The sequence below is a fragment of the Lepus europaeus genome, unplaced genomic scaffold (assembly GCF_033115175.1).
Source record: "Lepus europaeus isolate LE1 unplaced genomic scaffold, mLepTim1.pri SCAFFOLD_229, whole genome shotgun sequence".
In the NCBI taxonomy this organism is placed as follows: Eukaryota; Metazoa; Chordata; class Mammalia; order Lagomorpha; family Leporidae; genus Lepus; species Lepus europaeus.
In genome coordinates this window covers 172,415-189,069 of record NW_026909116.1, presented here as the reverse complement: position 1 = coordinate 189,069, position 16,655 = coordinate 172,415, and the positions used below count along the sequence as shown (strand labels likewise).

The 16,655-nt window shown below is 70.2% G+C and overlaps 2 protein-coding genes across 2 annotated transcripts; both read right to left on the bottom strand.

Annotated features, from left to right (window-relative positions):
- Positions 1-2,415: 2,415 nt before the first annotated feature.
- On the bottom strand, positions 2,416-5,466 carry SHD (Src homology 2 domain containing transforming protein D). Its single transcript, XM_062185035.1, is given in 7 exon segments — positions 2,416-2,602; positions 3,237-3,356; positions 3,806-3,929; positions 4,477-4,515; positions 4,518-4,661; positions 4,740-4,845; positions 5,188-5,466. Coding segments are annotated over 7 exon segments (999 nt in total).
- A 5,095-nt stretch (positions 5,467-10,561) lies between these two features.
- Positions 10,562-15,577, bottom strand: YJU2 (YJU2 splicing factor homolog). The gene is given in 9 exon segments (XM_062185018.1): positions 10,562-10,881; positions 11,335-11,443; positions 11,885-11,924; positions 11,926-12,003; positions 12,362-12,543; positions 12,790-12,924; positions 13,193-13,337; positions 14,428-14,528; positions 15,474-15,577. Coding segments are annotated over 9 exon segments (894 nt in total). The 5' UTR covers positions 15,498-15,577; the 3' UTR covers positions 10,562-10,801.
- Between the last annotated feature and the right edge of the window lie 1,078 nt (positions 15,578-16,655).

The window sequence follows — 16,655 nt, the reverse complement described above, 5'->3', positions numbered from 1 at the left end:
GGTGGGGGAAGTAGAGCAAAGGACGGACAGTTCTAGAAGCCTGGGATGGCAGAATCTCCAATAGACTCAGCGTTGCAACCTCAGAGCCGTGGGGGCAGGAGAATCGAGAATATTCCAGAATTCAAAGCCGTTGACCCGCGGAGCCGGGTGGCAATTTCCAGTTGTCCCGTTTGACGGATGGGAACGCTGAGGCCCAGAGACAGGGCTGTCCCTGGCTGCGTGCCGGCCCCGCCCCCAGGGCCGGCCCCTGTGCACGCGGGGAGACCCCCAGGCCCCCAGCGCAGGCTCCTGCTGGCCTCAGGCAGCGCCCAGCCCCCCTCTGCAGCTGGGGACTCCGGTGCCAGCCCTCTGCAGCTGGGCTCCTGCCCCGCCCTCCCGCCCTGCAGGGACCAGGGGCCAATTGGGGGCGGGGGCGCTCAGCTGCCCGAGGGGGGCCTGGGGGCGCCCGCTGCTGGGGTTCCCGCCGAAGCTAACAGCGGCGCCCCCTCGCCAGCTGGGTGCTTAGACCAGCGCCCGGGAGGTAGTTAGCGCTCGGAATGGGTGCTTTCTCTGGGCAAGGCTGGAACGTCCCGGCTGGGGGGGGGGGGGCTTGTTCCCTGACACAGGGGGACCTGGGGTCAGCTCCTGGGGGACCGACGGCCCCCGTCTGTCAGTGGGCTTGGCCGGGAGCGGGGGCTCCGAGCCCAGGGAGCCAGGGGTATGAGGGTTCTACCCTCACTCGGGGGCCCCTAGGGAGGTCGGGGTTTGTGGCCTCGGGCGATGGAGGTGGCAGAGGGGACGATGAGGTTGACGGCAAATGGGGATGCTTACTATGGGATGGCGGGGCAGAGTGTGTGCCTGGGGGTGATGAGCCCCCGGCGGTGGTGCTGGGGTCCTTGAGGGCCATGCCTGGGCTCGTGATGAGCACACCCCTTGGCGGGCACCCACAACCACCCAGGACAGAAACGATGAGCCGCGTTTTCCCAGAGAGGAAACGGGTCCCGAGCGGACACCGGCCCGGGCACTGCTGGGCGCGCACCTGCCCGAGACGGATTCTTCTCTGCCCCCCCACAGACGGGACCCCCAGCTGCCCCATCCGCGTGTCCCTCCCCCTCCCCCCCGGACTCCTTTCCGGGCTGCAGGGGGCGGGGGGCGTGGTCGCAGACCCCTAGGCGCGGGGGGGTCCTGCGGTGGTGGCCAAAGGCCCCAGGTCACCGCGCAGAGGGCGGACGGCTTCCCGCGCGCGCCCCCGTGTGGCCGAGCCTCGCACTGCAGGAATCGCCGACCCCCGCCCCAAACCTGGCCGTGGGGAAGGCCGGTGGGCTGCGGAGCTGGGGGGGGGGGGGCTGGAGACGGCGGCCCCTGCACGCATGCTCTTCAGGAACAGAGATCGAGCCCTGAGAGGTTCCCTCTGGATCCACACCACACATCCCCAGGAAACTGCTGCAATGTCCCATACCGACCGACCGCAGGGGCCCCCAGGGAGGCCAGCGTGGTTCCCCGGCCCAACACCTGTCCCCAGGCCCAGCCTTCTGGTCCCCATGCGCAGGGTCTCGCCTGACCCAGGCCCCTCTGCGTGGCCCAGACCACAAGTTCTGCAGAAGTCAGAAAAGGTGCCAGAAATTCGGGAAGACCCACAGGGGACCCCACTGCCCAGATCCCACGGCCCCATGCCACAAGGGCCGAGCCACCATCACAGTGAAAGCACGGGGGGTGGGGAGGACGGGAGGGGACAGCAGAGCTGAGAGAGCACCTGGGGCCCCCACACCCCCAGGCATGGCTGGAGGGGCTCACCGCCCCCCCCCCCCGCAGGCCTGCAGGGGGGGTGGGGCAGGCAGAGGTCGGCTCCAGCTTCACCATTTCCCAAGGTTCCCTGTCATGTTGTGGTGACACCAGCTGGCCTGGCTCCCCTCCCCCACGCGGCTGTTTCCATGGGGACAGATGTCCTTCCTGTGGCTGGGCTCCGGCTGTGCTCTGGGCATGAGGGGTGGGGCCGGCGGGGAGCCCCGCCCCGCCCTCCTCCATCTTCGCAGGCGTCTGCAGGTCCAGGTCCCACCCCCACCCCGCCTCCCCAAAACAGAGCTGGAGACGCCCTTGTCCCTGCCCCCCAGACCCCCCAGAGGTCTCAGTGTCCCCAGGTGACCCCAGGACCTTCCGGGAGCCAGGTGCACCCGGGACCAGGGCCCGGCCGGACACTCCCGGGCCATTCCACGGACAGAGACGCTGGCCCGACAGACAGAGAGGAGGCGGCACACGGAGATGACGGATTTATTTTCCCGGCCAGGGGAGGACGAGGCCCCGGATCCCAGGGCCAGGCAGACCAGGCGGCTTGGCCCCAGGCGGGCAGCGAGTCCGTCCCTGTGTCCGTCTGTCCTCGCCCGCTCCGGCCCCCGGGCCGCTGGGCCCCGCGGCCTCGGGCAGGGGCTGGGGGCCCCCTCAGGGGGTCTGAGTGGCCACCGGGTACAGCAGGGCCAGGTGCTCAGCGCCCTGCACGGGCAGCGGACGCGAGCTGTACCTCAGGACGAGCTCGGGGACGCTGGCGAAGGCGCCACTGTGCTGGCCCAGCACGAACTGGTTGTCTCGGGTCCGCGCAAACTTCAGGTGCAGAAAGCCCTGGCTGCTCCTGGGGCGGGGGTGGAAGGCAGTCCTGAGCCCCCCCCCCCCGGGGCCGTGCTCCCCACCGCGACCCCACGCCGGGCGCCCGGGTTCCACTGCGGTCCGAGCCCTCAGCTCACTCACCGGCTGCGGCGGGCGCTCGTGGAAGCTCCCAGGGCCCCTCCTGGGTCACCCCAGACACCCCCAGGCTCGACCCCCCATGGTCGACACTCCTGGCCTCCCAGGCGCTGTTCTCACCGCCATGCCACCTGTCGCTTCCGCGCGGCCGCCCAGCCAGAAGGGAGCAGAGTGGAGACCTGAGCCTGTCTCCAAAGCCACCCTCCTGGTGTCGCCGGCGCCAGCCCGGGAGCCATGGAGAGCCGGACACAGAAGCCCGGGACCAGGGTCTCAAACTCCCAGGCGACAGAGCCACGCGGGCACCCTGGCCCTGGGCTGGACGCCCGGCCACGTCCCGCAAGGTCCCCGTCTCCTGCCTGGCTTCCTGGTGTGTGTGTGGGGGGGTTCACTGTCACCTAGCTCCTGAGACCCCGCCCACCAGCCCGAAGCCCCACCCCCATCCTGGAAAACCCTGCCCACTGGGCTGCTGGGGCCACGCCCCCCGCTCCACCCAGTGACCAGGACGCTCTGGCCGGCAGCCTCACCTCAGGGACAGGGAGCAGTCCTGGGGGCTGGTCTCGCTGAGCCGCACGAGGTAGCTGCCTTCCTTACAGAGCGACAGGCGGGTCTCGGCATCTGCGCGGCTCAGGGGGCCGTGAAACCACCTGGGACATCGAGGGTGGTGATTCAGGAAGGTTCCCGCCACCCCTTCCCGTCCCTGCCCCGGGACGCATCCTGGGGGCGTGGCCAGGCGCAGCAGGTGCAAGCCCTGGTGACATCCCAGAGGCACCTGCCTGGGGTGGGGGGGCATCGCCAAGGGAATGAACTTGGCGCCCCCGCCTCGGCGTTAGCTCGCACTGCCTCACCAATGGCTGCCGCGGGGCCCGGGGCGCTGGGAGCTCCCAGGCTGCGGGCGGCAGGTGCCCCTGCACCCAGCTCAGGGTGCCGGCCCCACCATCCCGCCCCCACGTCCCCAGAGCTGGAGCCCGGCCATGCGGAGGTGGAATTTGAACCCAGCACCTGACACCAGAGAGAGACACAAGCTTCCGCTTGGAGAAGTGGGTGAGGGGAGTGCGTGAACCCACGCCCCTGACGCTCCAGCGTCCCCACTCACGGCTGTCTCTCCAGGGGCACGGCCGGGTCCACGCGCTCTGCGGGCTGGGGGCTTCTGGGCGGGGGTCTCCGGAGCTCCTTGGCCGAGCCTGCTGTCCGCTCCCACTCGGGACTGTCGAACTGCACTGGGGGCGGGGAGGGGAGGGAAGGTCAGACAGGGAAGAGTTAAATACGCCCTCCCTCATTGGGGGCGGGGCAAAGACAAGCCAATGGGATTTCAGCAGCAGGGAGGTACCAGCTAGGGTCAACCTATCATAGCCTAGACGAGGAGGAGCTAGTTTAAGGCTGGGACAGGATTGGCACAGAAGAATTGGCTTCCAGAAGAAGGGGCGTGGCCATGGAAGGGGCGTGGCAGCGCCACAAATCAGAGAGCAGGGGGCGTGGCTAGAGGGGTGGAGTGAAAGTTTCCAACGAGGGGCCCCTACTCTGAGAGTCCAGTGTCACAGGCGAGACCAAGACTCAGGGTGATCCAGCGGCACCAGCCCAGGTCCAGGGCGACCTCTCCCTGCACCATGTGGGCAGTTCTCCGTTGAGAAAGGCTTCCTAGCCAGCAGTCACTCACACTCTAGCAAGAATTAACACAAGTGGCTGGCGACTGGGGGCTACTCTGGAGGTCAAAACAGGGGACCCAGCAGGGCGCACTCGGGGGTCTGAGCCTGGGGCGCAGGGCACCTGCGAACGCCCTGGAGATGTGGCCTTTCTTCCACTCTGGTCGTACTCGTCGGCCGGCCTCTCGTCCTCCTGGGGCAGCCGGCTCTGCCCGGGCTTCTGCTCGGTGGCGGGCCCGTCCCCCGCTTCTCCGTCCCCGTCTTCTTCGTAGGGAGTGTCGTACAGCTGCACCGCCCTGCTCGGCACATCTGGGAGGCCAGGGACACCGTCACCTCCCCCGTCCCCCGCGGGACGCCCTCGCCGTCCCCCGCGCGCTGCCCGCTCACCACTGGCCACCCGCTGCGCATCGTAGGGCTCCATGTAGCCGTCGTCCGGGGGTGGCGGGTGAGGCTGAGCGTCGAAGGGGTCCGAGTACTCGGTGTCGGCTTCCGGCTGCGGAGAGAAGGAGGCAGAGGCACCGGGCCTGGGTCGGCCTGGCTGATCTCACACCCTTGGCCCACGGGACACGGCTCTGCCTGTGGGCAGGCAGGAGCCCCCGGCACAGACACCCGTCAGTAATCTGAGTGTTTCCCGGTGCCGCTCTGTCCTAGGCAGCTTAGGTGCACCTGCTGGGAACCGAGGACGTGCATGGTGCCCGGAGGAAGCAGAGGAGGGGGTTCCGTGGTGCCACCAGGCAGGGGGCCCCAGCCCTGGGGTCTCACAAACACCGGGAGCCTCCACGCCCAGATCTGGGGGCCACAGCTTGGCCCCGGCCCCCGCCCCCCGACCACGCACCTCCTCCTCAGGGCTGCCCAGCAAGGCCTTGGCCCTGGCCATGTCGGCCGCCTCCACCTTGATGAGCCGGTGCTTGGGGGAGTTGCACTTGGCCTCGCCGAGGCCGGGAGGGTCCGGCTCCGTGCGGCTGCCGGCGTCCTCATAGGGGTCCTCGAAGTCCAGGTCCCGCTGCTGGCGGTAGGCCCTCAGCGCCTCGCTCTCCGCGTAGTCGGGGCTGGGCGGCTGTGGCGGGGGCCTGCGCCCCCCCAGGCTCAGGTAGTCCCTGAGCCACTTGGCCATGGGGGCGCTGCGGGGGGACCACGGGTGTTTTCTGGGTCCACTTCCTGGGGTGGGGAGGAGGAGTGGGAAGGGGAGGAGGGAGGGGGGAAGAAGGGGAGGAGGAGGGGGGAAGAAGGGGAGGAGGGGGGAAGAGGAGGAAAGAGAGGAGGAGGGGGAGGAGGAAGAGGAGGAGGAGGGAGAAGAGAAAGAGGAGGAAGGGGAGGAGGAGGGGGAGGAGGGGGAAGAGGAGGGGGAGGGGGGAGGGGAGGGAGGAGGAGGAAGTGGAGGAGGAGGGGAGGAGGGGGAAGAGGGGGAAGGGGGGGGATGGGAGGGAGGAGGGGAAGAGGAGGAGGGGGAAGAGGAGGAGGGGGGGAAGAAGGGGAGGAGGAGGGGGGAAGAAGGGAGGAGGGGGGAAGAGGAGGAAAGAGAGGAGGAGGGGGAGGAGGAAGAGGAGGAGGAGGGAGAAGAGAAAGAGGAGGAAGGGGAGGAGGAGGGGAGGAGGAAGAGAGGGGGGAGGGGGAGGAAGGGGAGGAGGAGGGAGAAGAGGAGGAGGGGAGGAGGAGGAAGAGGAGGAGGGGAGGGAGGAGGGGGAGGAAGAGGAGGAAGGGGAGAGGAGGAGGGGGAAGAGGAGGAGGGGGGGAAGAAGGGGAGGAGGAGGGGGGAAGAAGGGAGGAGGGGGGAAGAAGGGGAGGAGGGGGGAAGAGGAGGAAAGAGAGGAGGAGGGGGAGGAGGAAGAGGAGGAGGAGGGAGAAGAGAAAGAGGAGGAAGGGGAGGAGGAGGGGGAGGAGGAAGAAAGGGGGAGGGGGAGGAAGGGGAGGAGGAGGAGAAGAGGAGGAGGGGAGGGAGGAGGAAGAGGAGGAGGGGAGGAGGAGGGGGAGGAAGAGGAGGAGGAAGAGGAGGAGGAGGGAGGAGGGGGAGGAGGAGGGGAGGGAGGAGGGGGAGGAAGAGGAGGAGGAAGAGGAGGAGGAGGAGGAGGGGGAGGCGCGGGGGAGGAGGAGAGAGGAGGGGAGGAGGAGGAGGGAGGAGGAGAGGGAGGAGGGGGAGGCGGGGGGAGGGAGGAGGGGGAGGAAGAGGAGGAGGAAGGGGAGGAGGAGGGAGGAGGGGGAGGCGCGGGGGAGGAGGAGAAGAGGAGGGGGAGGAGGGGGGGGAGGGTCAGGTGCGGCTGAGGGGAGGGAAGGCGTGTGCGAGAGAGGAAGGGGGGCAGAGGAGCGCGGGGAGGGAAGCCCACCTGAGCCTGGCTCCGAGAGGGCCGCGGGGTTGCGGGGGCCGCGCGGGGTCCTCCGGACTTTCCGCGGGCGGTCTCCCGGCGCCTCCGGGAAGCTCTGGGCTCCGGGGTGGGGGACAGCGCCGCCGCGGGACGCCTGGGGTCTCAGCGCCGCCGCCGGACTCCCCCAGGGCGCGGGCACGGCGCGCAAAGTTGGGCCGCGGGACCGTGACCCCGGCGGGGCGCATCCTTTGTGGCGCGGCTCTCCGCGCCTAGGGGAGCCCCAGGCCCGCGACCCCCGGCCCGGCCGCCGGCACAAAGGAAAATAAAAACCCTCGTCCAATCCCCCTGCCCGCTGTCGGCCGCCGCCGGCGCGCCTCCGGGAGGGGCACTTTGGGGAGGGGGCGCGCAGGCGGCCCCCCACCTCCGCCTCGGCGCCTCTCCCGCCCTCCCCTCCCCTGCTCGCCCCTTGGAGGTGACGGAGACCTTCAGCTGCTCCGGGAGGGAGGGGCTGCCCGCCGAGCGGCGGGGGGCGGGGGGCGCGGCCGCCGACCCGGAGGACCGAGCCGGGCAGGAGCGAGCGCGCAGCGCGGGAGGTGGGATCGCCGGGGCTGGTCCAGCTCGGAGCGCCGAGGCGCAGGGAGGGCGGGGGAGAGGGGCTGGGAAAGGGGGGGGGCTGGACTTGACCGGGAGAAGGGGTGCGATGACCAGCAGAGGGGGCGAGTGACCACTGCCGGTGGCGCACTGCCCAGTGTGGCAATGGCCGCGGGCAGGGGTCACGGCTGACACTGGCTGCTCTCCGCCCCGGGCGGGCTCGCGGCGACGTGGGGGAGGGGCGGGCAGCTGGCCCGGGGCGCGGAGATGGTATCTGTGCATCTGTCCCCTTTGTGGTACTGGGGGAGGAGGGGGTCCCCGCGCCCTGGCTGCAGCCTCCCGCTCGGGGACCGGCAGGGGAGGCGGTCTGGGGGGCCTGGCAGAGGGCAGGGGCTGCCGGCCAATGCCGGGGAAGCCAGATCTTTGCCCAATTCCTGTAACGACTGAGGCCACAGAAGGGGGGGGGGGTGTGAGGGGCCGGCATCCCCGTCCCCAGGACAGGGAGCGGGCAGAATGGGGGGGGCCCAGGGCAGAGCTTCGGGGAGCGAGTCGGCCCCCCACTTCACGGAGCGGTAAACTGAGGCACAGAGCGAAGCCGGCCCGCTAGGAGCCATCGCCATCAGCAACTCATTTGTCCTGGGGTCTCCGGTGGAAGCAGCCCCCCACCGCTGGCCCCACTTCCCGGGTGGGAGACTGAGGCCCCGGCCGACCAAGCCGAGGCCCTGGGGGCGTCCGAGGCCCGCGGGGCCCGGGGACCCCCAGGTGCTCGACGGGTGCCCGTCGTGTGCGGGGGTGGGGCGCGCGCGCCGGCGGTATAAATATTTGAACGCGGCCGAGCCGCCGCGCGCGCGGCAAGAATGGCAATCAGGTGCCCGCGGGCGGAATCAAACGCCGTTTGACTTTTGCGGGGCGCCCCCGCCGCGTGGCGCGGGGAGCGGTGGGGGAGGGGCGGCCACAGGCGCGGGCGGAGGTCCCCGCCCCCTCCGCCGGCCAGCGACCTTGAGACCGCGCGTGACCGCTGGCGCCTCGGTGGGAGAGGGGGCGCCGGAGGGTACAGGACGGGCAGGGGCAGCTCTTGGGGTCTGCCCCAGGGTGGGGGGCTCAATACATGCTTTGTGGAGGAGCCGGCTGGGGGGGTGTTCCTGGCTGGGGCTGTGCCCGCTCTGTCCCAGGCCCCCCCACCCCCTCCCACCCCACCCCCACCCCCCCCCCCCCCCGCAGCAGAGGCACCAGGCCGGCCCCTCACCTGCTGGGCAGACCCCACCCCCCCTTGCTAACCGGCAGTCTGATGGCAGAGCCGTGGTCTTGCCCCCTGGAGCTCACAATCTGAGGAAGGGGACCTGAGCGGACCTCCAGGGACCCCCAGCCTAACACGGGAGGCGTGATCCTGTCCTAAGAACCCAGTCTGATGGAGGCAACCATCATGCTTCCAGGGGCTCCCAGTCTAACGGGGGAGGCACAGCTCTAACTTCCAGGGTTCAGGGTGATGGGGGAGGCACATTCCAAACTTCAAGATCCCCCAGTCTAATGGAGGAGACACAGGCCTGTTTTAGGGGTCCCTAGTCTGATGGGGGAGGTGTGGGGAGGGTGGTGACCCCGGATGGGCGGAGCCTTGGAACCCAGGTCCTGCCTCTCACTCACCAGGCAGGCCACCCCCCCTACCCCCCCCCATCTGTCAGAGGGCAGGCGCTGGGGTAGGCGTGTGGGAGGGGCTTTTCTCCTTTGTGAGAAGTGGGGGCTGCGAAAGGGGCCACCCTCACCCCTCCCACCCCAGATGAGCTCGGCAGCTGGGCGGCCCCAGGGGAGCTGATGGAGGAGCTCCCGGATGAGGCCTGACAGCTGGGGGGGCGGGGGCGGCAGGCTGGGGGAGGGGCGGACTCCCTCCTCAGCTCCAGGAACCCCAGAAGGGAGCTGGGGGCCAGGACAAACAGTTCTGATCTCCCGGAAAAGATACCGGCGCCAAGCGAGCCAGCGTGGGGAGGGCGCCGACCACGCACACACCCCACCACGCACTGTGGCGGCCAGCACCTCTGGGGGCTCCCCCTCCCCGCTGTCAGACCTGGGGGGCTCCTACCCCATACCCCCACCTGGGGACGCTGCTGGCAGAGGCGCCCCCCCTCCTGCACCCATGCTGCCCCCTCCTGCTGGCTTTAGGGAACCAGGCTGGGGCTGGCGCTGGGGCCCCGCTGCAGGTTCAGCCCGGCTGCTCCGCCTCCGGCCCAGCTCCCTGCCGATGCGCCTGGGGGCCCCAGTGCCCCGCCCCTGTCTCCCCCATGGGAGACCCGGATGGAGCCCCCAGGCCCCGCTGTGGGCAATGCAGACACTGGGGCACTGAGCCTGCGGGTGGACTCCTGCCTCTCCTCCACCTTCCAGCGTCTGACACAGCGGTGTCCCCTCGCCAACAAAGTTACCTAAGAGTTTGTGCAAAGTGAAACACAGTTTATTTGGATGCAAAAAATGTTCTTGAAGTGTTCGCAGTTTTTACATAGTATGCATGAATTTTATTTTATTTTATTTTATTTACAGACAGAGTGGATAGTGAGAGAGAGAGACAGAGAGAAAGGTCTTCCTTTTTGCTGTTGGTTCACCGCTCCAATGGCCGCTGCGGCCGGTGCACCGCACTGATCTGAAGCCAGGAGCCAGGTGCTTCTCCTGGTCTCCCATGCAGGTGCAGGGCCCAAGGACTTGGGCCATCCTCCACTGCCCTCCCGGGCCATAGTAGAGAGCTGGCCTGGAAGAGGGGCAACCGGGATAGAATCCGGCGCCCCGACCGGGACTAGAACCCGGTGTGCCGGCGCCACAGGCGGAGGATTAGCCTGTTAAGCCATGGCGCCGGCCTATTTATTTCTTTTTTGCGAGGTAGAGACAGAGAGCTCCACCCGCGGATTCGCTCCCCAGATGCCCGCAGTGGCCCGGGCTGGGCCAGGCTGCAGCCAGGAGCCAGGAGCTCCATCCAGGTCTCCCGCGTGGGTGTGGGGCCCCCAGGGCTGCCTCCCAGGGGCAACAGTGGGGAGCTGGGACTCGAACCCGGGCAGTTGGATGTGGGAGGAGCTGCGGGCGCCGTATCCACGTAACGAAGCCAGCACTGCCCGCCCCGCCCCAAAGCCGAGGGTGGGAGGGGCTCCACCTCTCGAGGTCCCGCCCCCCGATGGAAAGAAGGGGTGGGGTCGCTGGAAGAGGCCAGCCCTTGGTTCTCGCTTTGTTCTCTGACCCTTGCATCCCCTGGTGGCAGAGGGGCCGCTGCTGGGTGCGGGCGAGGATGGCGCCGGCCCAGCTCCCCCCCCCCCCCGGCCCGTGCCAGCCCCCGCAGGGCCCCACTGGTCCCTGGTCCGAGCAAGGCTGCCCCATGGGCCAGCGGCCAGGCCCTCGGCGAGGCACCCACGGAAGCGACTGTGCCCGGCCGCCGGACAGGTTCCTGTGATGAGTTCCAGAAAGTTCTGTGGGGGGGCAGGGTGGCGCCAACCTGATGGGCGGGCTTGCTCCCGGGCCCACCCACGCTGCCCGCTCAGGGGCCCCGTGGTCCCGCACAGCAGCCCGGGCCGGGGTCCCGGGTGGGGCTCAGCTGCTGTCCTCGCTGTCCGAGTAGGCGCCCAGCAGGCTCAGGGAGGAGGTGCGGGGCGCAGGCGGGGCCGGCGCTGCTGCGGGCAGAGGCGAGCGAGGGTTGAGACCCCCGACAAGAGGGGGCGGCGCGCAGCCCCGGCTCCACCCTGCGCCTGACAGATGGCCAAGGCCCACCCGCCCAGGGTCTGGGTCCCATCACCACCCCCGTTTTACAGGACAGGAAACTGAGGCCCAGAGGGTGGGCGCCCCTGGCCCAGGCCATGGAACAGGTGGAGGTGCGGGTGGGGGTGAGGGTCTAACCCGAGCCGCCGGGCTAAGACCCTGACCCTCTGTGCCCCGGGCTCGGGGAGGGCACACGGAGACCACCAGTTCCACACCTCGGGAAGCCCGCGCCTGCGCACAAAGTGGCCGTAGGACTTGGGTCCTGGGACCCGAGCGCCCCCAGCCCCCGGCCCCTCCGCCCGCCCGCGGGAGGCTCTGCTGCCCCCTGGCGGCCGCGGGCGGCACCGCGCTGCCTCTCGGGCACTGACCTGGGCCCGGGGCCGCAGCGCCGCCCTCGGGATCCGTTCTCCGCTTCTTCACCACCACCAGGCCGGACAGCTGCGCCTTGCGGCTGCCACCGCCCGCCTTCCTCTTGCCCTGCAGGTGCCAGACGCATGTGGCCCATCGGTGTCGCCCGCCTCGCCGCTGCCCACCGCCCTGGGCTCTCCCTGCCACGCCCCCCACCCAAGCCGAGCGCTTCCTCCCCCCCGTCGCCCCACCTCCACGCTGCCTCTGCAGGATCCAGCAGGCGCCTACTCAGTGCCCCAGGCGAACCCCGTCCCCGCCAAGGCCGACCCGGAGGAGCTGGGGAGGGGGACTGGGGGCCAGCAGGTAGGGGGGCCACTGTGCCTCTCAAATAAAAAGGGAGTGGGTTTCCAGGCTGCCACTGCCACAGGGCCTGCCCTGGCCGGGTCGCTGTCAATAAAGCTTTATTGGCACAAGCCACACCCCCTGGGTCACACACGTGGCTGCCTGGGGGGGCGGACTGGGCTCTGAGCTCAGGGTCGGGCTGCCCCTGCCCCACCAAGAACCCCTCACCTCCTCCAGGATGGCCGTGGGGCTGGGCCGGGGCGCCGCCGGGGCGGGGCGGGGGCCGTGTCCTCCTCTGAGTCAGAGTCTCCAGGAGCCGGCGCCTCTGGGCTTCCTCCAGCAGGGCCCTGGGGGAGGGGCTGCTGTGTTGGCCGAGCCAGAGCCAGGAGCTCCCCCGCGGGTGGCAGGTGCACAGCCCTGGGCCGCTCACTGCGCCTGAACTGGGGGCTCCCACTGAGCCAACACCGGCCCCGGCCCAGTCCTGCCCACCCACGCCGGCCCTGAGGAGGGGCTGGGGTGGGGCTGGGGAAGCAGAGCCCCGCCCCGCCCCTCACGCCCCCACCCCATCACGCCCAGCCCCGCCCACTCACGCCCTCCACCACGCCCCCACCCCATCACGCCCCACCCCGCCCACTCACGCCCTCCACCACGCCCTTACCCCCACTCATGCCAAGCCCCGCCCACTCACACCCTCCCACCACACACGCCGTCTCGCGCGCGTCCTCCTCCTGCTCGCGCTGCCGCCGCTCCTCCTCGGACAGGCGGTGCAGGCGCAGCATGGCCTCGAAGTCCACGCAGGCCTGGCGCTGGTTCAGGTCCTGCAGGTCCTGCAGGTTCTCCAGGGCCTGCATCTCCAGCTTCGAGTCCTTGGTGCGGTTCTCCAGCACCTGGTGGGCGGCGGGCGGGCGGGCGGCTGAGGGCTCCCACCCCACCCCCACCCGGGCTCCCACCCCCGGGCGGGACAAGGAGGCTGGGCAGGGTCCAGTGCGGTGACCCGGGTGGGCCTCAGGCGGGTCCCGGCTATGGGATCTCGGGGGCGGGACCTGGGCGGGGTCTCGGGCGGGGTCCGGGCTGTGGGGTCTCGGGGGCGGGACCTGGGCGGGGTCCCGGGCGGGGTCCGGGCTGCCCCCCACCTTCATGGGGTTGTTGAGCTCCTCGTCCTCGCGCTCCCGCTGCAGCCGTCGCTCCTCCTCCTCCAGCAGCTTCTCGGCCTGGAAGTTGCGGGAGGCGCCGTGCTCCATGCTGTAGTCCGTGTTCTCGGGGTCGGTCTGCGGGCGGGCGGGCGGGTCAGTGCGGGCCGGGGGGCTCTGCTCCGCCCCCACGCCAGGCCCCGCCCCCACGCCAGGCCCCGCCTCACGCCAGGCCCGCCCACCTTGATCTCGGCCAGGCAGCGCGTGCACTTGATGTAGAAGCCGAAGATGGGCAGCCCGGCCCCGCCCACGCCCCGCCCCACCCAGGATGGCCCCACCCACCCCAGCCCCGCCCCACGCTAGGCCCCGCCCAGGATGGCCCCGCCCCCACGCCAGGCCCGCCCACCTTGAAGGTGATCTCGGCCAGGCAGCGCGTGCACTTGATGTAGAAGCGGAAGATGGGCAGCCCCAGGTACGCCTCGTTCTGCACCGTCTCCTTGCGCGCGTTGAACTTCTTCCCCTTGTAGATGTACTCGCCGCACGTCTTGCACCTGCGGGGGGCAGCTCGGTCACTCGGGACCCCGACCCCGCGGGACCCCCGCCCCGCCCACACGAGGGTAAGGGCCCGGTGTCGGGTCTCAGGTCACTCCTGGGACCCCCACCCCTGTGAGACCCCCACCCCGCCCAAATGAGGGTAGGGGTCTGGGTGTGCAGGGCTCGGGTCAGGGGTTCTGGGTCCGGGGGCTCAGGTCACTCCCTGGGACCCCCGCCTCGTCCCCCATGGTTAGGGGTCTGGGGTCTGCAGGGCTCGGGTCACTCCCGGGACCCCCACACCTGTGAGGCCCCCACCCTGTCCCTGCGTGGTTAGGGGTCCGGGTCTGGGGGCTCGGGTCACTCCCGGGACCCCCACCCCTGTGAGGCCCCCACCCTGCCCCTGCGTGGTTAGGGGTCCGGGTCTGGGGGCTCGGGTCACTCCCGGGACCCCCACCCCTGTGAGGCCCCCACCCTGCCCCTGCGTGGTTAGGGGTCCGGGTCTGGGGGCTCGGGTCACTCCCGGGACCCCCCACCCCTGTGAGGCCCCCACCCTGTCCCTGCGTGGTTAGGGGTCCGGGTCTGGGGGCTCGGGTCACTCCCGGGACCCCCACCCCTGTGAGGCCCCCACCCTGTCCCTGCGTGGTTAGGGGTCCGGGTCTGGGGGCTCGGGTCACTCCCGGGACCCCCACCCCTGTGAGGCCCCCACCCTGTCCCTGCGTGGTTAGGGGTCCGGGTCTGGGGGCTCGGGTCACTCCCGGGACCCCCACCCCTGTGAGGCCCCCACCCTGTCCCTGCGTGGTTAGGGGTCCGGGGCTGCGGGGCTCGGGTCGCTCTCAGGGACCCCCACCCCTGTGAGGCCCCCACCCTGTCCCTGCGTGGTTAGGGGTCCGGGTCTGGGGGCTCGGGTCACTCCCGGGACCCCCACCCCTGTGAGGCCCCACCCTGTCCCTGCGTGGTTAGGGGTCCGGGTCTGGGGGCTCGGGTCGCTCTCGGGGACCCCGCTCCCCTCCAGGCCCCGGGTGAGGTCAGGGGTTGCGGGGTCTGCGGGGCGCTGGGGCCGCCTCCTCCGGGCAGGTCGCAGGGACGCGCGGCAGGCGCCGTGCTCACCGCATGTTGAAGGGCGCCATGAGCCGCACCACGTACTGCCGGTCCTTGGGGAGCTTGAGCTTGGGGATCTTGGACGGGTCGAAGTCGGGCGGGTAGTATTTCTGCGGGGAGAGGCGAGGCCGCGTCAGGGCGCTGCGGGGAGACCCCGCCCGGGGATGCGGGGGACACGCGGCCCAAGGGCGCACGCAGAGACCCCAGGGGCTGGAGCTGGCGCCAAGAATCCAGACCCCCAGCGGGGGGCTTGGGACAAAACCGCACCCAAGGCCGCTGTACCAGGGAGCAGCGAGCGCCGGCCACGGGCAGAACCTGGCAGCCCAGGTCGGGGGCGGGGAGACCCCATCTGATGCCCAGGGAAGACAGCTCCGATGCCCGGAGCTCCCGCTAGGCGCCCAGCACCATGAGGGGCCGCTAACTCCCTCCCGCCCAGGAATCCGCGCTAAGGTTTCAGGAGACGGGGCACAATGTACCCATTTCACAGAAGGGGAAACTGAGGCCCGCCACTCAGGATCCGGACCCAGGGACGGGACTCAGGGCGGCCGGGGTGGGAACTTGGGCTTTTCCCTGGCTTTCCGTTTGGCAGGGGCTGAGACAACCAGGAGGGGTCTTCCAGCTACAGAACTCGAGACCCAGGCCAAAACTTTACGCCAAGGAACGCGATTGGATAAAAAACCCCGAGTGGGCGGGGCTTCGTAGACTACCGCCCCTGACTGTGACGTTATGAAACAGGCGGGGCAATATCATGAGGAAGCCCCGCCCCCATGGGCAGCCATTGGAAAATTGGCTCCATGAAACACGACCCCGCGAAATGATTGGGTGCCTCCTCCTAGTCCCGCCCCCAACAGGTGATAAACAGCCTATCCCGGAAGTGGCGGATTCGCGAAGGCCCACCCCTCAGGAAGGCGATTGGGCGGAGCCTGGGAGCCCCGCCTTCCGGAAGACCGTTGAGAGAGAATAAGGTTTCAGGAAGAAATCGCAGGAGCCCTGACTCTCCCGGAGCTCCGAAACACTCTGCCCCGGCTAGAAACGCACAGTCGCCCAGTACTTACGTTTAAAACTTTTCGCTCCGACATCTTTGCGTCCTACGGGTCTCCCAAGCACGAGGGACCTGGTTAGACTCGGTGTAATGGAGCGTCTCCGTCCGTTCCCTGTACTTCCGTTATCGTCACTTCCTCTAGGCGCTTACTGGCCACCACTCTGACGCTGGCCTTTCTCATTGGATACAATTCACGCCTATCAAGCTCCGAGTCCTGCTGTGTTCGCTCCGGAGTGACAACATAGGGAGCGTGAAATAAAGGTTCCGGGGCCCGTCAGAGCGGCGCGGCCCGCAGCGGAGCCGGAGGGCCGGGGTCCGCACGCGAGTCCAGGCGGGCGCACCCGGACACCGACCCCACGCCCTGGATCTCTCCCCGGCCCCCCACCGGGGTCTCCCGGCCGCCGCCGCAGGAAGCGGATGGAGCCGGCACCGCGCGGACGCCTCCGGGACCCGCAGAAGTGACCGCCGCCCCGCCCTCCCGCCGCGCTCGCCGGCGGCCGCTCGCTGCCCGGGTCCGGGTGCAGACCGCAGTGCGCGGGCAGCGCTCGGCCCGGGGGTCGGGGGCGACCGCGGGCTGCCCTGTCTCCGGGGTCTCCAGCCCTGGGACCCCCAACGCTGCCCCCTGCGCCCACGCCCGCGGTGGGGGGCGCCGGCGGCCGCCCAGCGGACACCTTCGTTTGCCCCCGGAATCAAAGACCCCGCGGCCCCTGCCCGCAGAGCCGCCACTTTGGCCTGAGCACACAAGGGCGACTTTGAGTGACAGCCGGGGCTCTGAGTGACAGCCGGGGCCCTGAGTGACAGCCGGGGCTCTGAGTGACAGCCGGGGCCCTGAGTGACAGCCGGGCTCTGAGTGACAGCCGGGGCCCTGAGTGATAGCCGGGGCTCTGAGTGACAGCCGGGGCTCTGAGTGACAGCCGGGCTCTGAGTGACAGCCGGGGCCCTGAGTGACAGCCGGGCTCTGAGTGACAGCCGGGGCTCACAGTGACAACCCGGGCTCTGAGTGACAGCCGGGGCTCTGAGGACAGCCGGGCTCTGAGTGACAGCCGGGGCCCTGAGTGACAGCCGGGCTCTGAGTGACAGCCGGGGCTCACAGTGACAACCCGGGCTCTGAGTGGCAGCTGGGGCCCTGAGTGACAACCCGGGCTCTCAGTGACAGCCGGGGCTCTCAGTGACAACCCGGGCTCTGAGTGACAGC